Genomic DNA, 26,020 nt, shown 5'->3' with positions numbered 1-26,020 from the left:
TTTTAACCATAAATAAAAAAGAAATCTATGGACAAAAATGCCCACGCTTCCCACAGAAATATAAAAATATAGAAAATAGAAAAATTAAAAACATTTAAAATGAATTTTAATAGTTTAAAGGTAAATATTAAGGGGAGAAAATATGCATTTATAATTTTTTATTTTAAATATAACCTGTCAAAAAATATATATTAAAATAAGAACCTGTCAAAAAAAAAAACTAAATAAATTAAATTTAAAAATTATGAAATACAAACTACTTCTGTAATTAACAAGAACTTTTTTTTTTTCTTTAAACAGAACATCAGTGAGGCAGCCTGCTGCACAATAAGTCAGTTTTAACAACAATTCGGCAATCTGACCAAGATGTAAAACCACATCTGGCTAAACAGTTATTTTAGTTCATTTTTGTCTGCCTTTTTGCATTTAATCCTCTGTTTCTTACAAAATCTCTTATGTTTTGAACTGTTCTTCCTGCCAACACCGGATCTTCTACCAATTTGCAATGATTGCATTCATTTTTGGTGGCCAGTTTCCCTTCGTTTATGTGGTCTTTAAAATGCCTCATCACTGCAGCAACCTCAGCCTTGGACCACATGTTTTTGGGAGCTCTTCGGGAATTGTGGGATTGAGCAGCAAATTTATCAAATTTCTAAAATGAGACAACATTTAGTGTTCCACTGTGAATAAAAGACTGAATAAAAAGTTGAATAAAAGTCTCTTGATGCATGTTCAATCATCCAGGTAAGTAAATCCCAAAACGTTGATTCTGTTAATCTGGACGTAGCGTTTTCAGTGGGAGAAACATTTTGTCACTCATCCAAGTGACTTTTTGCCACCACTCTGCAGTTTGCCATATGTTGCAAAGTGATGAAACAATAGACTTCAAGAACCTTAAAGCACAAACATCTAAGTGACGAAACATTTCTCCCACTGAAAAAACTACGTTCAGATGAACAGAATCAACCTTTTTACTTACTTACCTGGATAATGAGAATGCATCATGCAAGCACCATAGTATGTCACATGAAGTAGTCTGTAGACAGGCCTCACCCAGTCATTAAATTGTTTGTCAGCTATACAATTACCCTTGAGCTTCTGAGAATAATAGACTACGCATAATGGCTGTGATGTGATGATTCCGTCAAATCCCTAGAATTAAAGCAGGAAGTCTACTTTAACACATATGGATATTATTTGATTTTAAAATCCATTGTGGTGGTGTACAGAGACAGAATTGCAACGAAATTACAAAGAACGTGTCCATAAGCTTAGAGAACCAACTGCACCCCTTACCTTCAGAGGGAGCAGCAGTCTCACTTGCTGCAGGCATTGTGAGACTGTGTGCTGATTACACAATTTGATTAAGTTTTAATATTTGTAACAAACATTTTATCCACAGAAACCAAGCTAGTGGTAACTTACCACAATCTACAGTGTCTTGGAGCTGCGCTGTGTTTGTGGAATCAGCTACTGCATGTACAGGCTCACAGGTGCCACACGCCGACATTGTGAGTGCTGTGTCATCATCATCTGATTCACTCTCACTGTCCTTTGTTTCAGCATCACTTAATGCAATTTCATCTGAGAAATTGTGGGAAAAAAAACAAAAAACAAACACAAACCCCCCAAAAACCTCACATTAACAACGAGATATGACAAAATACAGAACAAATACTGGAAATTATACTTTTTCCACAGTACATAGTTTTACTATTTAAGGCCACCACTCTGCAGTTTGCCAAATGTTGCAAAGTGATGAAACAATAGACTTCAAGAACCTTAAATCATGGACATTTAACAGAATGGTCTGTGCTTTTAGGTTTTAATTCTGTTGATAAAGCATAATATTCAACTACTGCCCTAATATTTGCTCCTTTCAATACAAACCTTCAATTTCGATCTCATCCAGTGATTTCCCCTGGATCTGGGAAAGATGTCCTTTTTCCAGTGTTAAAAGCAGTTTGGAAATCTTGGCCAGCTGTGTTGAGGGAACTGGTAATCTGTAGAATTCGCGGTGAACACGGTGAGACACCATCTAGGACCATTTGGAGACATACAACTTCTTGAACACATCAGTGGACTTGATTAGGGCTTCATTCTCTGTCATGAGGGCACGACAATGGATAATGTCAGACATTTTATGCAGTGTATATCCCAGTTTCAGTGCGAGGCTTGGAGTTTTGTATGACAGTGTCTCTTCATCAAAACCTGAAACTTTCTTTACTGCTTGCACAACTCTCTGGAAGTTAGCAGGCTTAATAGCTTCTTCCATGTTATGCACTGAGAATTCTGTATGCAGACACAACAACAAACGTCCCGCTTCACGAAGCTTCTGTCGTATATAATCATACTTTGTAAGGTCTTGTATTTATTGTAGAGGGACTGGACAAACTGAATAACAGTAAAGTCATTTCGCACAGCTGAGGCAATCTCACCTTGTTTCATAACAGCAAGAACCTTCCACACTCCACTTGACACCTGCGGATAACACTGAGACTCCAGAGTTAAAGCCAGGCCGAGTACTTTGGTTCTTCCAGGTTCTTTATCCATGTCATCTTTTGGTTTGTTAGGACATCTGCGGACATGTTTCCAAAGATCCTTGCGAACATACATCCCTTGACAATAAAAGCAATGAGCAAACTTTCCCTCTACTGGTCTTCTTGGGTCTTCTCTTCACTTTCAGTGGTCCCACTCCACCATGCAAAACTGCAGCATTATGCTTAAAATTTCCCTTATTTCTCAATTTCTCTAACAGGCAATTACGCTTGTTTGAGTCTCTAGGCAGGGAAAATGCATGCACAACATCAGGAGCTGTTTTGTGCGTTTTCAGGTGGCGGGAAATTTTAGCTTGTGGTTTGCCACAAAAATAGCAGTAATTTCTTTTACTTAAAGTCATTTTTTCTGATTCAGTTTCGCAAAGCTCACTTTTATTTTCTGGCTTGTCCTTTGTCAAGTTGTGGATTAAATTCGTTGAATCTGATTGTTCATGCGCTTTGCAGATGTCATCTTGGCATAGCAGACCTTTTGATGTGCTTGGCAATAATGAGATGTCTTCATCTGAATCTTCATCATATGACTCTGAATCTGGCACACATTCTTCTTCTGATATGCTGTGGTTGCCATCATCATCGCTTGATGTTTGATCCAGAACTGAATGTGGCAATCCACCCTCCCCTGAATATTCAGAAATTTCTTCTTTCTGGAATGTAAGAATAAAAGTTATTTTAATTGATCAATACTTTAGACAGGTAAAAAATAAACTGAAAAAAAGTCAAGCCAAATATGAATGGGATACACACCTGTGTTGACTGGTGACAATTCTGATTTGCCAATTTTGCAAGGCAGGATTTGTGCCAGACCCCTAAACAAACTGAAACACATTTTGATAGACTTAATTTAGCTTTGCAGTTCTATTTAAGTGAAGTAGTTTTTTGTCAAAGCATTGCAGTAATGTCAAATGCTGAAAAAAAAAAAACAAAGTGTTCACACTTAAGGATATTTTAATGACTACACATACATTGCTACCCCCCCCCCCAAAAGGACATCCCAGATGTGAATGAATGAATTATTCTTATTAAATACTTTGTTCTTTAGGTAGTTGAATGGCATGAAAGTGTGTAGTTGAATGTGTGTGGCCTCCAGATGCCTGTATGACTTCCCTACAATGCCTGGGCATGCTCGGGATGAGGTGGCGGACGGTCTCCTGAAGGATCTCCTCCAAGACCCGGACTAAAGCATCCGCCAACCCCTGGACAGTTTGTGGTGGATGGAGTGAGACATGATGTCCCAGATGTGCTCAATTGGATTCAGGTCTGGGGAACAGGCGGGCCAGTCCATAGCATCAATGCCTTTGTCATGGAGGAACTGCTGACATACTCCAGCCACATGAGGTCCAGTGTCGCCTCGCATTAGGTGGACCCCAGGGCCAAACGCACCAGCATGTGGTCTCACAAAGGGTCCGAGGATCTCATCTTGTTACCAAATGACAGTCAGGCTCTCTGGCAGGCACAGAAGTGCCACCCCACACCATTACTGACCCACTGCCAATATGATCATGCTGGAGGATGTTGCAGGCAGCAGAACGTTCCCCACGGCATCTCCAGACTGTCACATGTGCTCAGTTTGAACCTCCTTTCAGCTGTGAGGAGCATAGGGTGCCAGTGCCGAAGTTGCCAAACTTTGTGTTTTCTGGCAAATGCCAAATGTCCTGCATGGTGTTGGGCTGCAAGCTCAATCCCCACCTGTGGAGACGCTGGACCCTCAAGCCACCCTCATGACGTCAGTTTCTGACCATTTGAGCAGACAGATGCACATTTGTGGCCTGTTTGAGGTCATTTTGCAGGGCTCCTCTTGTTCCTCCTTGCACAAAGGTGGAGGTAGCGGTCCTGCTGCTGGGTTGTTGCCCTCCTATGGCCTACTCCACATCCAGGTAGCACCTCCATGCTCTGGACACTACACTAACAGGCACAGCAAACCTTCTTGCCACAGCTCACATTGATGTGCTACGCTAGATGAGCTGCACTACCTGAGCCACTTGTGTGGGTTGTAGACTCTGTCTCATGCTACCACTAAAATGAAATCACCGTCAGCATTCAAAAGTGACCATAACATCAGCCAGAAAGCATAGGTGCTGAGAAGTGGTCTGTGGTCACCACCTGCAGAACCAGTCCTTTATTATGGTGAATTGACTATAATTTCCACTTGTTGTCTACTCTATTTGCAAAACAGCATGTGAAACTGGTTGTCAGTGTTACTTCCTAAGTAAACAGTTTGATTTCACAGAAGTGTGACTGACTTGGAGTTACATCACATTGTTTAAGTGTTCCCTTTATTATTTTGAGCAGTTTATGTTATGGAATGGGGAATTGAGGACAATCCCAAATATACCATTTTTACAAGGTCCTGCACCAAAAAGGTAATACTACATTTCTTTAATTAGACGTGACCAACCACTGATTAAAAAGGGAGCAGTGTTCATTTCAGCTAGTCTTAACTTGTTGAACTCTATTAATGCTTGTTACTATATACTGTACCTATTCACTAAATGTCTCACCTTTGCACTTATAGCCAAGCCACTTGAGGGAGGAAACCGGTCCCACACACTGAATGCACTTGTCCAAAGATGATATTGTTGTGCACACCAGACGATGATTGTGACACTGTTAGCAAAATATTGCAACATTTATTTGTTTTGGACAGTTGGAAAGGTGAGGTGTTTTCACTTCAGTTGCAGATATCAACTAATACACTTCATCCCAGTATAAAATTTGAACGCAATCGACCTCTTCACTTTTTTCTACTGCAACCATTTTACTGGGATTAGGGGAACTGATTCTTTCACTTTGTTGTTATCGAGAATAGCAAATTGAGTTAAAACACTGCAGCTTCTTAAAAATGGCACATGCATTCTTATCTGTGTGGAGTGGGTCAGAGTAAAAAAAAAATAAAATAAAATAAAAAAAACAATCCTTCCTTATTTGCTTATCCTTGCGGCTGGAACCTATTCCAAATATGATGGGTGTACAATGCCTCTCACCCGAGTTGTATCTGGCAACTACAGCTTCCGCCAAAAGACATGCAGTTAGTGGGGTTTGCTGGACTGGTAATTCTAAATTGCCCATAGAGTGTGGTAGAGTCTGTCAATGTGATACCCTGCTACAGCCTCTCACTCCAATTAACAACAGATTCCTTTGCAATCATCCATCCTCTTCCACTTATCCTTATCAGGATTGTGGGGTAGCAGGTTTGGGGCCTTTACCAGCTACCATAGGGCAGTACAACCTGGACAGATCACCAGTCTAACATGGAACGACAAGCATTTGCATTCACACCAAAGGGCAGTTTTGAATCACCAGTTAACCTAACCCCATAAGCTACATCTTTGGACTGTGGGAAGAAGCCAGAGTACACAGCCAGAGAGAACCCATGCACTACAGCAGTAAAAAGTGCCTAAAACAAGTTAGATAGTACTATACAACTTCTTATCTTAATGTTCAAGCCTGAGTTTCAAACCATTTCAACATAGAAACAAAGCACATGCAGTCAGTTCTGCGTGCTGTAGGTCAAACTGTCAAAAAATAAGAGAAGACCCCTCCTAAAACCAGAGTGATGTCACCATGAAGCAAACTTTGACGGAGTCCCCCAATAACAGTGTGGTCCTCCTAAGTCACATTTGGGTGGTTAACACACACACACTCAGATGTTATCCAGACTTGCACTTTGAAACAATGAAAAGGACCTACAAGCCACGGTCCATGTAAATCACATCACACCCAGGTGACTGCCAAACACACACACACACACACAGCATCCATAAAGAATGATGATAGATTAAATTATTAGTTCATTAAGTGGTACACTGGATTATATTTACCCTTTCAGGCTCTGGATGTTTCAGGTCCAGATCATTGTTTGGAATGCAGTTTGGTTGCGGCTTTAGGCAGCTCACAGTCTTCTGAATCTGGCTGGTCTCAGTCTTCGTGTGTAACAGATAGAAATACAGTGCATTTTTGAAGAGGCTTTTGAAACATTAAAGAAACTGTATGAGAAAGATAAGTTTCAAGCTAATGTCTTTAAAATATTCACGGTCATGTATAGAGAATTTAAGGCCCAATGATTAAGAGAAAAATAGTCCGTGTGATTTCTTTAATCTTTTTTTAAGCCATTGCTAAAGGAGTAAAACAATCACCTGTAGCAGCAACAAACTATCACTAGGGCCCATTTATCCTCGAGGGACAAAATTTAAACTGAATCTAACTAAAGAGGCTAGAATCACATTAAACATCAATCACTGTTAAAATTTAGAAACCAAAAGCCATTTTTTATTTCTGCACACCTGCTGATATTTTTTTAGTGCTTTTAGAGGGCTTTGATGTGGCAGCCATCACAATTGCCTTTTTTCCATTAGTACCTACCCCTGTTTTTCCAGTAGGTTATAGTACCATGTAGTTTTTCAGTAACTACTGCACCAAGGTTCCAAGTGATCCAAAGTGATCAGAAAATTTGACATAGACAGACTGAATGCCACCAGGTGGCTGGTCAATGGTGTCACTCGATAAGTTATGAGTGCGCCTCCTTCATGAAAATCCAAGCCATCATTTTTGAAACTCTGAAATGTTTGAAATGGCTACCAAAATAAACAGCGTGATCCCTGAATTGAACACTAAAGTATAGACTGAGCAGCAGGCATTTTGTCACCTTGACGTCCATGCTTGCTGTGGCATTTATATCACTGGATGCTCGGCTGCATTGCTATAGTGACCCCAGGCACAGTAGGTGATACTCAATTTCAATGGAAAACTAGATGCCCTAAGTCACGTTAAGCCAATTTGAGTAGGTACAAATGTAAAAATGGCTTACGGTATGCAATTTATCAGTTCCAAAAAGTACAATTGTAGAAATACCTTGCATCTCCAGGGCCAATCCGAGTCACCATAATTATAGTCTATTTCTTCACCTGGACTTATGTCTCTGCTTGCAAATAAGCATAGATGGGGCTTTCCATTGACATTTAATATTTTCATCTTAGCACTTGGACTGATGTGGTTGTCTTTGACAAGTCTGCCTAATGATCCATCTTCTTGAGATGCATCCACACTGTGGGGTTAGGCAAAAAAGTATTAGCTTAACTAGTTTTTGTTAGGAAGCTTTTTTTCATAAATCAAAAGCAATGTGTAATTTAATCTTAATCAAACTACACTGATATAATACGCACCACCAGAGTTTTCCATCAAACTTGAATTCAAACATGAACACCTTCAGGCTGTCATGATAAACTCTGTGTCTCCGCTCACATTCTTCTTTTGTTATGAGTTTACCTCTGTATTCCAAAAGGAAGTCTCCTTTTTAGAATGGAACAGTTGTGAAAATGCCCCGACCTGAATTGCAGAGGCATACCAAGTGAGTGACAAAAGACAACGTGACAAACTCCAAATCTAATCCAAACTAAAGACCAACTTACCTTTGAAGGCATTTATGTAGTGGATATCAAGTCCCAGTTTGTCCCTTCCAGCAGAAACATGACAGACTGCATCCTCCCGTGGAGGAATGCGTCTCCTTCGCATGTTCTCCTGTACGTTTTGATTGCCTGTATTACCAAAGCATATAAAGTATTACGATTGTCGTCATCATTGTCATCATCATCAGTAGTAGTAGAACTAGCAGTAGTGTAGTTTACAGCATAAACACAGCTGACTTATTCATAGTCCTAATTTATGCCTTCTTTTAAAATGTTAAAGGCCTAGTTCTCAAAATGGCGACATGTGACATTTCTGTAATGGCGACTGCAGAGAGTGATACAAGTACTGAGAAAGCTTAGGCATCAAAACTGTAAGAAGTTTTTTCTTCAGGCATATAAATAAATACACGACTAAATACACTTATACCCCTTGCTTTTATTTTAGGGCTGTCAGCAGAATGGACAGACATTGGACAAACTGCCCGAAATTAGCTGACAGCGACATCAGGGATTTTGACTCAGACTGCGCTGGTTTAATTGTTAATCGCGTTAGTCGCGATGTCGGCATTAACACATTTAAGCCACATTAATGCTTTAACACCGAGTAAATCCAAACACGGGTTAGCCCGCTTTATCGCGTTGACGCGGTTAGTCGTCAGCCCTATTTTATTTACTCAATGACAAATGCTGAGGCAGTTTTACTTCTTCAAAAACTAACTAACAGTCCATAAAGCATAAATTAAACCAGTTTAATATAGGCCTGTGCACCTATAATTTCATATAGTATTAAAGTCATGGTGCATTTTACATTAAAAAAGGCTTACCTTTGTGCTTTTAATCAGTCTTCGTATTGCCGTCGACATATACTTGGTAAAAGGCACGCGCACGAAGTCGTTTCCTGTAGGTACCGCCTATATATATATAGCCTACCAATCACAATGACTTCCGGCCGTGTGTATTAAAAATGTGTATTAAATTGTAGTACTTACACACATCCACTCTAACTCGAAACGTCGCTGTGCAATAAACTGGAATACACAAAAATCAGCTGAGGGGTATAGGTGGACTTTTAAGAAAATCAGAAAATCTTTTAATTATAGTTTAATAAATGAATTTACACTACAGTTTAAGCAAATACAGGTCAAAAGATAAATAATGACCTCATAAGAAGTAGAAAAAATTATTATTTAGATACTTAAAAATGCATTTAAAATTCATGTTTTAGGGGGACACATGAATACACAGCAAAAAGTCGAAATGTCCCCGGAGCCCAGGTACAGTGTCAGGTCAAATGTCCATCCATACCACATAGACGCACGCAGACACACACACACACACAGACACACACACACACACAGACACACACACACACACACACAGACACACACACACACACACAGACACACACACGCACACACACAGACACACACACACAGACACACACACGCACACACACAGACACACACACGCACACACACAGACACACACACGCACACACGCACGCACACACACAGACACACAGACACGCACACGCACGCACACACACAGACACACAGACACGCACACACACACATACACACAGACACGCACAGACAAACACACACACACACACACACGGAAACACACACGCACACACACAGACACGCACACTCACACACTCACACGCACACACACACACACACTCACACGCACACAGACGCGCACACACACACAGACGCGCACACACGCACACACGCGCACACACGCACACACACGCACACACGCACACAGACTCACACAGACGCGCACACACACACACACACACACTCACACAGACGCGCACACACACACTCACACAGACGCGCACACGCACACACACAGACACACACACGCACACACACACAGACACACACACGCACAGACGCACACGCACAGACGCACGCACACACAGACGCACGCACACACAGACGCACGCACACACACAGACGCGCACGCACACACACACTCACACACACACACACACAGACACACACGCACACACACACAGTTGGGTACTGTGGTATCAGTCTGTAGAAGCTCCACAGTGTTGGCTGAATTCGTTCTTCCTGTTTCTGTCAGTTAACTTTGCTCTTGTCTCTCGTCTTTACTTCGGAGGGAAACATGTTTTCGTGACGGACCAGCAGCAGAAATATTTGAGGACCTTAAAGAAACGATTCTCTGAAAAACGCAACAACATCGTTCCACGACCTCAGGTCAGTTCAGACATAGTTCTTCAGTCTTTGTCAACTGCTGGCTAAATTTCATTTTCAGCCCAGTCCATGTACCTGACCACTTTCAGAAGATTACCCAACTCTGACCCATTCAGGCATAAAAGAGGCTCCTAACTCAAGGGATGAACTAATGTTGTGTCCACACATGATGCACAACTCAGCAAACAACCAGTTTGAAGTTGTATCTTTAAGCTCTTTTGTTGAATTTGTGAAAAATGCCAAAGAAATGGGAACAAATTATGTGTTTTTGTGACGGGCATCTGGTAACTTTGACAGGAAACTGGACAGAAGAAGTTGTGCGAGGCCCAAAAAATAAATCTACAACAGAAGAAAAGTGTCTGAAAGTAATGTCCTCAAGAAACAGGAAAAAATCGAGCAAAGACCTGACACAGGACGAGAGAGAGACATCTGGTATTAAGGACCAGCTATGGACCCACTGATGAGACACAGAGAAAAGGTGTCTCAGGTTCATTTGCAGATTAAGAATGCAGAAATAACACAGTCAGAGAGGCAGTACGGTCCAGGAGAGGTGGCAGAGGATTGGCCGGTTGTCCGAGGGCTCTCACACACACTGTCACATAAGCTAATGGAGTTCTGAAAACGTGGAGAGGTCTGCACGGAAACAGTTTTTAAATGTGTTGATAGGCCACGTACAACTAGAGTCATAATAAACAATATATACGCCCTTGTTTGTTTTACAACCATTTCAAATTATTTATATAACAATCAGCTGTTCTGCATTCAATAAGATGCCACACAAATTATTTGTGCCACTGCAAAAAATAATTTCTGTCCACTATAAAGGAGAACATGACAGCCTGATACCTGCAGGTCTGACAGCAGCAGGTGTATCACTCCTGTTTCTACCTGGAGACAGCAGTCGCCTCATTGTTCTGACACACAACACAAAACTATCCATAACACTACACCCTAACTACACAAGACATCACATTAACTACTCACTCCAAACACGCTAAACGTCACAAATCTCTCACATTTCAAAACTTGCTCTCTTTTTCTGCTCTCTCTCTCTCTCTCTCTCTCCGTCACTCCTAAAATTTCCTCGTCTTCCTAAACAACCAAATGTCATGTTGCCATATCATTTTTGATTGTTCGACATGGTGCATTTTACCACCAACGGGCTGTTTATTGTTTTGTCTTTTAATTTTTTGGTCATAAGCAGAGAGTGCTTGCTAGCGCTGTCCTTAGACAGTAAACGTGAAACTATTGAGGAAAAACACGTATATATTATTTATCGTGACTCTGGTTTTACGTGGTCTATCAACACAATTTAAAAACTGGTATATATCACCTTGTTGCTTTGTCATCTTGAAGTGGTCGTGTGATTGGCTTACCTCGACTACTTTATTCTTCCTCAGTCAAACACGACCTGGACCAGGGGCTCGAATGTCCCTCTGACGCCCCTATTTCTAAACCTCTGTCCACATGTAAAGTGATTCATAGGTCTAAGTGTGGCATACTTCAGGTCACCAGCTGGAGTTTTTTCTTCCCATTTTTTTAATTGCTTGGTCATCAGGATACACCTGATTGTTGGAGTCATATTGTAGGTCTTACCTTGAGGAGACCGTCATAGTGAACTTGAGCTAAACGAATGAAATGAAATCTTCCCGTCATTCAGGTACAAATTCATCTCGCTTCCATCGGCCCAGAGATGTTTTTCAGACCTGTGCACGCTCCTTTAGATGTTTTCTGGTAAAATCTATTCTAGGACTTCTTGAGTGTAACCGGTAGTTTGCACCTTGTTGTAAACTCTCTGTGTTGATCTTAGACTTTCAAAGGGTTTCACCAACCTCCTCAAGAATCCCCTTGACTCAGTTAGATGCTCTGATCCCAAATACAACACCTTGAATCAGTTCCAGGTTTTGTAACTTCTTAAATTTACTAAATTTACCCTGCCTAAATTTCTCACCCCAACCGGTCGCAGCAGATGGCCCCGCCCCTCCCTGAGCCTGGTTCTGCCGGAGGTTTCTTCCTCTTAAAAGGGAGTTTTTCCTTCCCACTATCGCCAAAGTGCTTGCTCATAGGGGGTCATATGATTGTTGGGTTTTTCTCTGTATCTATTATTGTACGATCTACTGTACAATATAAATTGTTGTGATTTGATGCTATATAAATAAAATTGAATTGAATTGAATTAAATTTTCATTGAATAATGAGGGAATGGGCTTTACTGTTTGTCACTTTTGAGCCTCTGAAAACAGGGGACTGCATGAAACAACAGTTAATGCAATATTTTTACAAACCCTGAGCTGTTTGATTTAAAACTCATGGTGTGCAGACACTAAAATACGCATCAGAGTCCAGATACTTCTGGATGTATGTTCATATGTTCCACATGAAGGCATGTATGGAGGCGTTGCAGTAATAAAGGTAATGGATGTTAGAGCTGTCAGATTAATGACTGTAAGGACGAGTCTCATTTTGTGCATTAGAGAGTCATCAGTTGTCAATCAGACTCTTACACCAGCCTTCAGATATTAGCCTGTTGCCTCCTACTGTGGAGGTGAAGAAACAAATTCTGCTTCAGCAGTGATTAAGATAACATTGAATCACAAAATTTCTCCTGTAAGAGTGTTTTTACTGAAAACTGTTTGCAGTGTTAGCAAACCGACTGACTGCCTGAGTGTTTAAAGCTTACGTCTTTGTCTCCAGCATTGCTGCCTGGCTTGGCTGTTTGACCAGGTCACCGGTCTGTACTTTGAGATCTTCATGGTGGTGGTGATCTTCTTCAACGTGGTGGTTCTAATGGTGGAGACTGATGATCAGAGTGTGGAGAAGTCACATGTCCTGCACTGGATCCATTTCATCCTTGTGGCCATCTTCCTTGTTGAGTTTATCCTGAAGATCATTGCACTCAGACAGCATTACTTCAGAAATGGCTTGCACATTGTGGACTTTGTGGTTCTCACTTTGTCCATTATAGGTGAGTCCTACACACAGAAACAATCTTCTTTTCTTATCTGATCTCAGTTTGGTTAGTTACTGCAAATGTCTGAGGGCTGTAACAGGAAGTACAATGTTCCCTGTTTTTACTCTAAAGTCAGTCCGTGTCATCGTTTCTGCAGTTTAAAATGTACTTTAACTCTTTGCCCTCTTCCTGATTTCCTGATGTTTGTCACACTTACATGTTTCAGATCAAACAAATGAAAATATTTGACAAAGATAACACATGTAAACGCAAACTGGAGTTTCTAAATGAATGTGTTTATTATTAAGGGGAAAACCCTACAAATCCAAACCTAGCCTGTGTGGAAAACCTCCACTTATGGCATCAAAAGCAGAAGAAAGAGTGTGACGTGTCTGTGTTATTTCCAAACTTCCATTCTTGTCTAAAGCATTGGAGAAGATAGTCCTCTCGCAGATGCAGGCCTCCTTGGATGCAAATAATATCAGCGATAAATTCCAGTCTGGCTTTAAACCACGCCATAGCACCAAAACAGCGCTGCCGAGAGTCCTTTATGGCCTTCTTTTATTTGCCGACTCAGAGTGCTCTACGTTCTTAGTTTTATTGGACTTGACTTCTGCCTTTGATATGGTGAACCATAATATCCTCCTATCGAGGCTTGAGCATACATTAGGCATAAGGGGTAATGCCCTGAACTGGTTTAGATCGTATCTGTTGGACAGGTCTTACTCCATCACCATGGGTGGCTGCTCTTTCTCTGTTGCTCCCCTCTACTATGGTGTGCCCCAGGGATCTGTGTTGGGCCCTATGTTGTTTTCATTGTATATGCTGCCCCTAGGCTCCATCTTAGAGAAGTATAATATCTCCTATCACTTTTATGCTGATGATATTCAAATTTACATTCAGTTCAAAATTCTGTTGCTCACCTTTAAATCATAAACAATACTGCGCCGTGCTACCTCACTGAACTCCTTAATCCGTATATCCCCAGGAGAGCCCTAAGATCACCAGGACAATTACTCTTTAGTGCAGCCTAGATCCCGGCTAAAGACCAGCGGTGACCGTGCTTTTGCCCTGGCAGGCCCGAGCCTCTGGAACAATCTTCCTGCTGCTATTCACGCCTCTGATTCCATCCATTCATTTAAATCACAGTTAAAAACTTACCTGTTTGACCGAGCGTTTTCGGTTAGTTAGTGCACATTCCCTATATTTTGTCCAGCTGTTATTTATCTTCTATTGATCTACCACTGTATATATACCCCCACCTTATATTTATGAATACGCAGTGATTTTATCTTCTAAATTACGCTCTGATGTTTTATTTCTTATTTTATCTGTATTTTTTGTTTAACCAGCGTTTCTCAATCGTTAGCTTATTTGTACTCTATTATGGTCTTATATCTGTTATGTTTGAACCTTTTTGTGAAGCACTTTGGTGTACCTTCGGTCTTAAATGTGCTATACAAATAGTTGTTGTTGTTGTTGCTTGTTGCAGGTCTCTTCTTAGCTGATATCTTGGAAAAATATTTCTGCAGTCCCTCTCTCTTTTCTGTTATGCGATTGGGTCGTTTGTTTGCCTTATGTGGAGCATTCCATCACATTCGGTTTGCCAGAAGGATCTGGATGCTGATTATGGGCTTTGTGATGTCACTTCCTGCCCTTTTCAACATCGGCCTGCTCTTCTTCCTCATTGTGTACACATTCTCCATCATTGGGATGTTTAACTTTGCCTACGTGAAGAATGAGATGATGATCGATGACATGTTTAACTTCAAGACATTTGGAAACAGCATCATCAGCATGACTATAATCACCACGTCCTCGGGGTGGGACGGCCTATTGAGTCCCATCATGAACACGCCTCCAGACTGCGACCTGCAATTACCTGACCCTGGTAACTGCGCCAACCCGACGGTGGGGATTGTTTTCTTCAGCTCCTACATCCTCCTCTTCTGCCTGCTGGTGATTCATCTGTTCATCGTTGTCATCCTGGAGCTCTTCAACACAGCGAGCCCTGAGGACGCTGAGATACTGAGTGATGATCATCTCCAGATGTTTTATGAAACCTGGAGGAAATTTGACCCCAGTGGCTCACAGGTCATACTGTACAGGTGAGACTGAGCTCGGTGAAGGTTTCTAACCTTAACACTAATCAAAAATGTTTCTGCACTATAATGGACTCCACTGTAATAGCCTAATAGTCTCCAATGGACTTTAATAGTCTCTAATGTGTTCCTCAGTAAGCTGGCAGACTTCTGTGATGGTCTCCAGGATCCTTTGAGGATTCCCAAACCAAACACCATAAAACTGACCCACTTGAATCTGCCTCTGTTTCCTGGAGACCAGATCAGCTGTTTGGATGTTCTGCGCACAATTACTACACAGGTAAGGTCACCTGGGACGGGCTGCCAACACTTTGACATGTTTCTTAAACTCTGTTTCCTTAAACTAAAGCCACTCTAAAGTCTTCTCCTTAAATGTTTACTGAAGAATTTTAGGTTTCCCCTTTATTTTTTATCTTGTTAATCAGCCAAAGACCCAGGCAGACTTTTAATTCGTTTGAAAGCCTGATGCTTAGCCTCGTCCACCCCAGCTGTAAACTCAGAAACCAGTCTTACTTGTTATCATCTATCGTCCACCTGGGCCTTACACAGAGTTTCTCTCTGATTTCTCAGACTTTTTATCTGATTTAGTGCTCAGCTCAGATAAAATAATTATTGTGGGTGATTTTAACATCCATGTAGATGCTAAAAATGACAGCCTCAACTTGGCATTTAATCTATTATTAGACTCAATTGGCTTCTCTCAAAATGTAAAAGAACCCACCCACCACTTTAATCACACTCTAGATCTTGTTTTAACATATGGCATAGAAACTGAACATTTAACAGTGTTTCCTGAAAACCCTCTCCTGTCTGATCATTTCCTGATAACATTTACATTTACAATAATTGATTACACAGCAGTGGGGAGTAGACTTCATCACAGTAGATGTCTTTCTGAAAGCGCTGTAACTAAGTTTAAGAATATAATCCACCGACTGTTATCATCTTCAATGCCCTGTACCAACACAGAGCAGAGCAGCTACCTGAACGCTACTCCAACAGAGGTCGATCATCTTGTTAATAATTTTACCTCCTCACTACGTACGACTCTGGATACTGTAGCTCCTGTGAAAACTAAGGCCTCAAATCAGAAGTACCTGACTCCGTGGTATAATCCAGTCTTTAAGTCTGACATCATTAGCCATGTCTGGGTCCAAACTCTGCTTCAGGTCCCAAAGTCAAACGAACACTGCGGCATCAGTGAGAGTTTTACAGACTGTCTAAATCAGGGGTTGGCAACCTTTCTGATGATGAGTGCATCTAAAATTTCCTCAGAAGTCAGTGTGCCATATGATTGCATTAGCAATAAATTTAATAACGCTCTATATGAACAGTTACACACTAAATATAACTTTATAGAATTATATTTGTTCGCAGATGTTTGCAGCTATCAGCGAATAGTTATCAGCTATTTTGAAACAAAAAAAGACACTTTGTATCCATATCAGCAAATGAACTGTACAACAGAAAATGCAAATGCTATCTATGGTCTCCTCACAACAATGAAAACAAACGCTGTTGTGACAGTGATGTACACTGTCTTGTTGGTATATTTATGATTTCTATACATTTTACATCAGATAAAAACTTTGGATGTAAGCTTCAGATAATTATTTAATAAAAGCCAGACATTTTAAATGAGAATAAGAAAGTATTTCATTGTGCCCCCCTTTCCCTGTTAATGCCCTACCTGGACCCCCTGGCAACACTTTGCTAGACCCGCCCCTGCACAGTTACCAGCTGTCAGCTACACAGAAAAGGATCGTGGTGTTATTTGTCTCTCAGAAACAGTTCATAACTTCCCTTCAACTCATTCATGTCACCTAAAAGGTAAACCTGTTTCTCCATCACCTGTTCAGCTCTGATGATTCAGTAAGGACATCTCCTGGTTTCATCTTCATGTTTCCCTCTCACCACATATCCAAACCGACATCATGACCAGCAGCTTTTACAGCTGTGGCTCCAGCAAACATCAGCTGATACTAGAAATTAATATTAAATAAATTCTAACAACAGCTGATCAAGCTTAAACGTGCTGCTGTTGTTTAGTGCGACATCCGCTGGTTTCCTCTTTCTGGCGCAAAGTGGGCGATAAACAAACAAGAGAGATGATCAGCTGATCATTGATCAGTTTCATGATTGAAGTAGAAACAGGAGAGGGAGGGGAGAGAATGAGAGAAGAAGAGGCAGCTGTGCAGCAAAGACACAGAATAACTACAGCTTTGTGTCTTTTTCCATTCTAGCTGAAGTTCGGGACAAACTGTGTTCATTTTCACCTCAACACGAAACGCGTAATATTTTCTCTGAATACGAGACGATTCCGTTTTTACGGGGATGGTTGGCAACTCTACTAACTAACCTTATGAATAAAATAAAGTTCACTATCAGTAACATCATAGCACCACCCAGCTGTGTAGAAACTCCGTCATGCTAGCTAGTACGCAGTATGAGTTATTGTAACTAACTGTAAAAAGTCAGCACAACGAAAATAAACTCCGCCTAAACTTGGTTTATATCTGACCCAGATAGACTGCAGGTCATAACTTCTTACCTGAAGTTCAGTTCACCTGACACTCGGACCGGCGGCCGCTGCTTTATAAGAAAGCCCTCCGTAAAGCCAGAACATCTTACTATTCTTCACTGATTGAAGAAGATTTTTGGTCTCTGGTTTTCCTTTACTTAAGAAACCTTTAAAGACCTTCTTACCCTTAACTAAGGTTGAAACAGGAATCATACTTACGGTGTCTTTGTGTGAGAAATCTATTGATAAATTATAACTATTGCTGGTATTATTCTTAATGTGGTTATAAACTTGTTATGATGTTGTTGTTGTTGTATTTGCAGGTGTTTGGTGAATCAGAAGGGGTGGACAAAGCCAAACTGGATGAAATATTCAGGATTAACAGCCAGGTTCTCTTCTTCTCTTTGTTAGTGGGCTTTTAAGCACAGATGATTGCTTTGTGATGGTGTCATTTCATCATCAGTGATGATTTCACTGCTGCTGATTCACTGATTTTATTTGAGCTGATTTACAAAAACGAGCAATTCAAACATTTCAGCTGAAATGCTGAAACACTTCAGTGATTATTCTATGGACTGTTTGCATCCAGTGTTCCCCTGGATTTTGCCTTTAAGGTTTCAGACCTTATTTTAGGTGATTGTTGGGTCAAATTTGGTCTGTAAATGAATAAAATGGACACTTCAAAGATTTCAACAGGTGACAAACCTCACAGGTGAGTCCTGTTTCCTACAGGTGTCATGTGAACAGGTGAGCTTCATCTCATCAACGCAGTGTGCTGCAAACCTGATCCAGGAACACGTGCGGGATGGAGACACCGAGGGAACACTAGTCCAGGTTGTGGGCGGAGCCTCACAGTGATACAAGATGAAATCCTCCTTTACTCTTCTTCTGTAAAGACTCAGATCAAAGTAAAAAAACAAATGTAATGTGTGGTAACGTTTTTTCTTCTTCTCTTTCAAGAAGCCGTCTGTTTTTTGTTTTTTTTTATTAAATCAGTGTATAACAACAATGTAGTTTTCTCTGGTCCCCTCCCCAATCAGACCAGGAGTGACATGTTTAGCCGCATGTTCTCCTTAAATTGCTGGCTGTCTGAGTGGTGTCCCAGAAACGATGTGGGCTTCATAGATAATTGGCAAACCTTCTGGAGGAAACCTGGTCTTGTTAGGAGAGACGGCATCCATCCCACTTTGGATGGAGCAGCTCTCATTTCTAGAAATATGGACCAATTTATTAAACCCCCCAAAATATGACTATCCAGAGTTGGGACCAGGAAGCAGAGTTGCAGTCTTACACGCCTCTCTGCAGCTTCTCTCCTCCTGCTACCCCCCAAAAACCCATCTCCATAGAGACTGTGTCAGCTCCCAAAAAGACAAAAAACAAACTAAAAATTTACCAAAAACTCACAAAGAAAGAATAATACAGCAGCATAGACAGACACCCTCAATGAATGAACTGACTTAACCACGGAGCACTTCGCTCTCGCACTGCAGGCTTTCTTGTTGTTCCTAGAGTATTTAAAAGTAGAATGGGAGGCAGAGCCTTCAGTTTTCAGGCCCCTCTTCTGTGGAACCAGCTTCCAGTTGGATTCAGGAGACAGACACTATCTCTACTTTCAAGATTAGGCTTCAAACTTTCCTTTTGCTAAAGCGTATAGTTAGGGCTGGACCAGGTGACCCTGAATTACCAGTTACCATTGCTCCATTGTCAATGGCCATGACATCTTGCATATTAATGACCAAGAAACTGACCTCACAGCCCATCGATCATCCAGTGGTGCCAGTGTCAGTCATTACTGTTTATGAGCTTCGAAACTTGGAGTCAACTGAGACTGAAGTCACCTGGATGGTGATGAAACACTGTAGATTAGAACCCACCACCTGAACCTGATGAACTGTTAAATTGCATCCAAAAATAAACAAATAAAATAAATAAATAAATAATGTTCAAACAAAAAAACAACTAGACTTTAGTTGAGGGTCCTCTGCTTGGACCCTCCATTACACCAGTCTAACTTTATGTTCACACAGACATGAATACAGCTTATAGACAAAGATCTTAAGAGCTCTGTCAGCTCCTTTCTGCTTTTATAAACGTCCCTCAGGTCTAATTTGAGATCAGGGTCTCTTCATGACTTTAACCCAGCTGTCAGCTGTTCTTCTGCCTCATGTCTCTGATACTGTCGGCTCTGGGTGAAGCTTTTTCAGACAACTGTTGTTGTGACGTGGATCAATATAAATAAAGCTGAACTGAACTCTGCGTCACTTTTTCTTTTTTAAAACAGTAAATGTTCTCGTTGGCTGTTTTTCTTCTTCTTTTCTGACTAGCTAGTCTCACACTTTTCTTGTAGGTTGTTAGGAATAAAATGGTTAAATAAAGCATTTTTTGTGTGAGTTCTATATAAAAATTGGAGTTGTACTTGTTAAGAGTTGGCACTGTGTAATGAGGGTCAAAAGTCCATTCAGAGCTGTGATTAAACTGAATTATTGAGACTGACATGTTGAGCTGCAGAGGGATTTGCAAACATCCTTACACATCATAAGTGGTTAGAGTCACGGGGATATTTTTCTGGGCCAGAACGTCCCGGACTTGGAAAATAAGTAGAAACAACAGGCTGGATAATAGGGAGCGAGGTGTTTTCTTTATTTTTCCAGGAAAAGGAGCAGATGCAGACGAGATCAGTGGTGGATGCAGTGCAGGAGAAGATCCAATCGCCTGACTGCAGGACCAGCTGCGTCATTCCCAAGAGGAGACAGTCATAATAATACTTGTTTTTGTTGTGGTATAAAACTGTATTGCCTGCTCACAGGGTCATCCTTTGTGTGAAGCAGACAGCTGGTTCACATCAAGGTCCAGCTTGCTGTAACTTGTAATTTCAACTGCTGAAATGATTTCAATCTTTTAAAAGACAGTCACTCTCCTGGATTCCTTAAGCAAAGACAACGACCGCTCATGCTTGTGTGCTGCATGCTTGTGTGCTGCATGCTTCTACTTTCCAAAACACTGTTTCTGGTGGTAAACTTCCACTAGCTTGGCTTCTCTCGCCTCTTCCTGTCCCAGCCCTTACCTTACCTTGTGTTCAAGGTCATGACTTCGAGTACAACATGGGACATTTTTCATGACAACATTTTTTAGCTGTCATCTCAGGCGCAGTACATTTGTGGCCTATTAAAGTAGCTGTCCATAATTTATGAGCAGTCTCCCTTTCACTGTGTTATCCAGCATCTGTAGAAACAGGAATTCCAGGTCTCGTAAGGCTGTTTTGTTGTACCAGAAGTCTTGGGATTTGTCAGGTGCAGCTTTGCAAACCGAAGTCGTGTTCTCTAGCATATCGAGACTATCTCTCCACACCGTTACATATTCCATATGTACGGGGTACGACCCCCCCTTGGTTGTGGCGTGTGGATATTTCTTTAAGACACTCCGGCACGCCCGGCTACGCCCCACAGCTTACATATAAAACAGCTGTGCGGACGTGACACTGGTGATCGTTTGATCTCCACTTGTGGTGTGTGAGTGACTTGAGAGTGCTGTATGTATGTGCGTCCGTCAGGAGCATGCTTCGGCATCCTCTGTGGGCGCTGCCTCTCCCTGGTAGCCCCGGTATTCCCCTGTATGCCCTGGTGTTCCCCGGTATTCCCCTGGTATCCCTTAGCTTGGTTCCCCCTAGCTGGCCCTTGCTTCCCCTTGGTTGGTCCCCTTTCCCCGGCATATCGCCTCGAAAAAAACGGGCTTATGCGCCGGTCGAACCACGCTGTGCGGCTGCCGGCTAGTGAGTAGCTCGGCTACAGTGAGGAAACACAGCAGGGACACGGCTTCAGCGTTCAAGCATACGCTGTCGCCTTGGCACTGTGCAGCTCGTGTGTGTTAACACAGAGGGGATACGGCTTCAGCCTTCCAAGCGTTCGCTGTTGGCCTGCTTCACACTGTGGGGAATGAACAGTGGGGAATTATGCTACGGTTCGTGCCAGCTAATCATTAGCCGGCCTGCGAGTAGCATTCCAGCCGGTTGTCCTGTCTGGCGTGTCGCCCGCAGCTCGCGGGTTAAAGTCATTTACCTGGCAGGAAACATGGCGCCTAAGCGGCTCAAATGCTCAAAAGTTTGGTCATACTTTACGAGAACGGATGACAACAGGGCAACTTGCAATACTTGCAAAGCAGATATTTCGTTTAAGGGAGGAAACACTACGAATATGCAAAAGCATTTGCTCACAAAACACGCGATGACCTTAAATGAATGTCGTGTTTTTAATTCCGCGCCGGACTCGTGAATCTCAATCCAGCAGCTGCGGTAACGTTTGCACGTCCTCTCCCGTTAATGCGGCAGGTAAATAATCAACTAACAGTGCATATTATGTTAGCGCGATCTGCCTTATTACAAAACCTGCCATTACTGTGCGCCGCATTTAGGTGACCATGATGAGACAGACAGAGTCTGGCTGGCTCAGATGCTGGCAGTTGTCGCTGCAGTCTACCGGTAGCGTCTCCTTTCAGGCCAGGATAGACGAATGTCACCGAGTAGTGACTAAGTTTGTGGTTAAAGGCTTGCACCCATTTGCCACACCAGATGCCCCCGATTTTCGGTAAGTGAATGTGTTTAATTGTAGGCAGGGACATTACTGGATATTCTTGTGTAATTGCTACAGAATAATTTATGTTATACTTTGTTATTGCTACAGAAGAATATTTATTTTATTATTTTACATTTACAATTTTTTTTCCTGGGGAACCTGTGACACCCCATTGTAGGCTGTGGATCTCTTAAGATCTCACTGTTGGGTTTGTAAGGCCATGTTACTCCTAAATTTCTATCTTGCTCAAAGAGAAGATATAAAACAAAGTTAATCAACCTTAGTGTTCTCCTTTTTTAAAAAGAATCGATAAGAGAATCGATAAAGAATCGAATCGTTAACTAGAATCGAAAATGGAATCGGAATCGTGAAAATCTTATCAATACCCATCCCTAGTGAAAGGGGAATTCAGGTTGCGGCTAGCGCCGGCTACCTTTTAGCACTTCCTGGTTAGCGTGTGGCCCCGCCCCCTTGCTTGGTAGCAGAAGTATGGCAGCCCACACGTCCCAAACATGTCTGTGTATGGCATTTTTGCCTTTTTACGTTAGCACGAGCAGTGTGGCTGTGCCTGGGCGAAAAAGGGACAATAAATAACTATTTCGAAGCAGACTAGAGCATGCTGTGCTGGCTAAAGTAGCTGATGCTTGCATGGACTGCTTTGTTGCCAGCACGAACTAGGCAGATCGTGCTTGATTTCTGAATGCATTAAATGGCCCTCCCCTCCCCCTTCTCCTGCCTCCAAAAATGAGTGTGCAGGCTACTGTGGGGAACATGGCTGCCACTGTTGTGATACCTGTTAGGCAGGCCATGGACTGGGTCCCCTCCCACACCTGTTGCTGATTTACTGCTGGCCCCTCCCACAGCGTCCCTCCCATGGCTCCGCCTCTGTGAGGCCTGGGCTGGTGGAGGTTGACTGTCAGGTGGCGGATGTTGAAGAAGCTTCCATCCTCTCCTCCGTTGTTGCCCACCTGTCCCTGGGCTGCCCCCTGCTGGTCCCCGGGCACAGTGTTGGGCGAGATGGGTCCCTTTAGCTCTTGATTATAGCATGCTGGGTGTGGGAATTAGCCCTTCCTGAGGTCCCATCAAGTAGAGTGGACCTCAAGGTTGTTGCTATCACGCAGCCTCAGCGCCTACTGTAGCTAAGGTGCTGCTGCTGCCTGGTTGGCCTGGTTGCAGGCAGTGAGTGCCCTGCCTCCCAGCATTTATGGTCCCCTGCCCGCAGTTGGATGCTGCCGTGCACCCCCCCGGTCCCTAGTTGCCTTTGGGCCTTTCCTGGGCAGGGCGGCGTGCCCTACAGGGGTGTGAGGGTTACTTATGTTACTTATGCTCTGCTGGTGGCCATTTTGTTGCTCGCTCTATGAGATGGAGCTTGACACGACAGCTGCAGGCAGGCTGGGCATGGAGAGCCCACTCCATCCTGTGCCTCTCAGGCTAAATGAGGATGATGGCTGCAGCGTTCCCTCCCAAGGCCCCTCCCCTGCGAGGCACGGGCCAGTGGAGGTTGATTATCGTGAGGTGGATGTTGAAGAACTTCCGTCCCCTCTGGCTAACACTGGAGTGGGGCACGTGCGGGTGGACCCATGTCTGGGTCGCCTGATTCCGGGTCCCTCACACAGCGTTCCCTCCCATGGCCCCGCCTCCTTTAGGCTTTATTGTCAGGAGGTTGATATTTATGACGCTTTGCTCCGGTCAGACGACCAAGGTTGCCTGATGGAACTGCCTGTCTACCCTGCGGCCACCTCGCTATGAAGAAGCTGAGGGGCCTATGCAGGCATGCAGAGATGGCTGTGTTCAGTTGAGGCGGGGAGGACTCGGAGTCTAGGCTCAGCTGTCCTCCAGCCGCCCTCCTCCCTCCTGACATCCTTTGAGTTGGGACTAGTGGCCAGCTCTGCTGCAGGCTGTGTTCCCCTGGCCTATTGCCCGCGCTTCACCGGTTTCATACGCCAGTCGGACCTTGCTGCGTCTAACGGCTCGGCCAGCGGTTGACAGTTCTCCGGCCTGCGACGCTGGCTCTCTGTCTGGCACATTGCCCAAATGTTACAGGTCTATGTGGCTGGCAGGGCCCGCTCAGTAAGCTGACATCCCCGGTGAGTCACGTCCCTGGCTGCACTGCAGCTCCAGGATGTCTTCCCCCTGGCGTGTTGCCCGCATTCGCCGGCTTACGCGCCAGTTGGACCTCGCTGCAGCGAGTGAGCATTCTCCAGCCTTTTTTAGCCGGATTCTCTCTGGCATATCAGCTGCTGCAGCTCCTGGCTGTGTTCCCCTGGCGTATTGCCTGCGCTTCGCCGGTTTACATGCCAGCCGGGCCTCGCTGTGTCTGATTATTCAGCCAGCGAGTGAGTGTTCTCCAGCCTGCAGTGCTGTGTACGAGTGTCTCGTTCTCGAAGTTCGCTCTTGCTGCTCCCCTGTCTGCGGACGGCGCTAGCGACTGCTCAGCCCTGGGGCAGACCTACGGGTTAAGTCCCCGCTTGGCTTCTGCAGGCTGGACCGCCAGCCCCCCCGTCTGTGGACGCTGGGCGGCTCCGTGGTTGGATGGACCCTTCAGGTGCCATGGGAGGGACGCTGTGGGAGGGGCCAGCAGTAAATCAGCAACAGGTGTGGGAGGGGATCCAGCCCATGGCCTGCCAAACAGGTATCACAACAGTGGCAGCCATGTTCCCCACAGTAGCCTGCACACTCATTTTTGGAGGCAGGAGAAGGGGGAGGGGAGGGCCATTTAATGCATTCAGAAATCAAGCACGATCTGCCTAGTTCGTGCTGGCAACAAAGCAGTCCATGCAAGCATCAGCTACTTTAGCCAGCACAGCATGCTCTAGTCTTCTTCGAAATAGTTATTTATTGTCCCTTTTTCGCCCAGGCACAGCCACACTGCTCGTGCCTAACGTAAAAAGGCAAATACACAGACATACACAGACATGTCATACACAGACATGTTTGGGACCATGCGTCTTGCAGCTGTACTGCTGCTGTGGGCTGTGTTCCCCTGGCGTATAGTCCGCGGCTCACGCCAGTCGGACCTTGCTGTGTCTGATGCGTCAGCCGGCGATTGAGTGTTCTCCAGCTCGCAGCACTGGCTCTCTGTCTAGTGCGTTGCCCCTGTGTCATGGGTCACATGGCCAGCAGGTGCCCACTCAGTGAGCTGACACTTTCCGACCATCCACCAGTGTCTCCTCAGGCCCACTCTTGCTGGCCCCTGTCTACGGACGGCGCAGAGTGGCTGCTATGCCCTGGTGACGGACCTTGGGTTGCTCCTCACTTGGGCCCTCAGTGGCCTGAGCCACCAGCCCCTCCCCTGTCATGGATGGAGCACTTTACTAGTCCCTAAGGACCCCAAAGCGCTTTACACATCCAGTCATCCACCCATTCACGCACACATTCACACACTGGTGATGGCAAGCTACATTGTAGCCATAGCTGCCCTGGGGCGCACTGACAGAGGCGAGGCTGCCGGACACTGGCGCCACCGGGCCCTCTGACCACAACCAGTAGGCAACGGGTGAAGTGTCTTGCCCAAGGACACAACGACTGAGACTGTCCAAGCCGGGGCTCGAACCGGCAATCTTCCGATTACAAGGCAAACTCCCAACTCTTGAGCCACGATAGCTCTTGAGTGCCCCTAAGTGGCCGAGATGCTTCGACAGGCTCTCTCCCTGGCACTGTGTCACTGCCTAGTGCCAGGCAGGGCTCTGTT

The 26,020-nt window shown here is 43.7% G+C and overlaps 1 protein-coding gene across 4 annotated transcripts in view; it reads left to right on the top strand.

Annotated features, from left to right (window-relative positions):
* Window positions 1–18,879, top strand: part of LOC134630282 (sodium channel protein type 4 subunit alpha B-like) — a 36,713-nt gene extending 17,834 nt beyond the window's left edge. For 3 of the 4 annotated variants that reach the window (XM_065471436.1, XM_065471435.1, XM_063477438.1), the window contains 6 exons: window positions 10,087–10,191; window positions 12,883–13,153; window positions 14,631–15,246; window positions 15,376–15,520; window positions 18,085–18,150; window positions 18,494–18,879. In XM_065471436.1, coding sequence (XP_065327508.1) covers window positions 10,087–10,191; window positions 12,883–13,153; window positions 14,631–15,246; window positions 15,376–15,520; window positions 18,085–18,150; window positions 18,494–18,619 — 1,329 coding nt within the window. In that variant the 3' untranslated portion in view covers window positions 18,620–18,879. Of the gene's footprint in view, window positions 1–10,086; window positions 10,192–12,882; window positions 13,154–14,630; window positions 15,247–15,375; window positions 15,521–18,084; window positions 18,151–18,493 lie in introns of those variants that run through there. The other variant, XM_063477440.2, reaches the window with a different exon arrangement.
* Window positions 18,880–26,020: the final 7,141 nt, after the last annotated feature.

The sequence above is a fragment of the Pelmatolapia mariae genome, linkage group LG7 (genome assembly GCF_036321145.2).
Source record: "Pelmatolapia mariae isolate MD_Pm_ZW linkage group LG7, Pm_UMD_F_2, whole genome shotgun sequence".
Lineage (NCBI taxonomy): Eukaryota > Metazoa > Chordata > Actinopteri > Cichliformes > Cichlidae > Pelmatolapia > Pelmatolapia mariae.
This window is presented reverse-complemented; position numbering and strand designations above follow the sequence as displayed.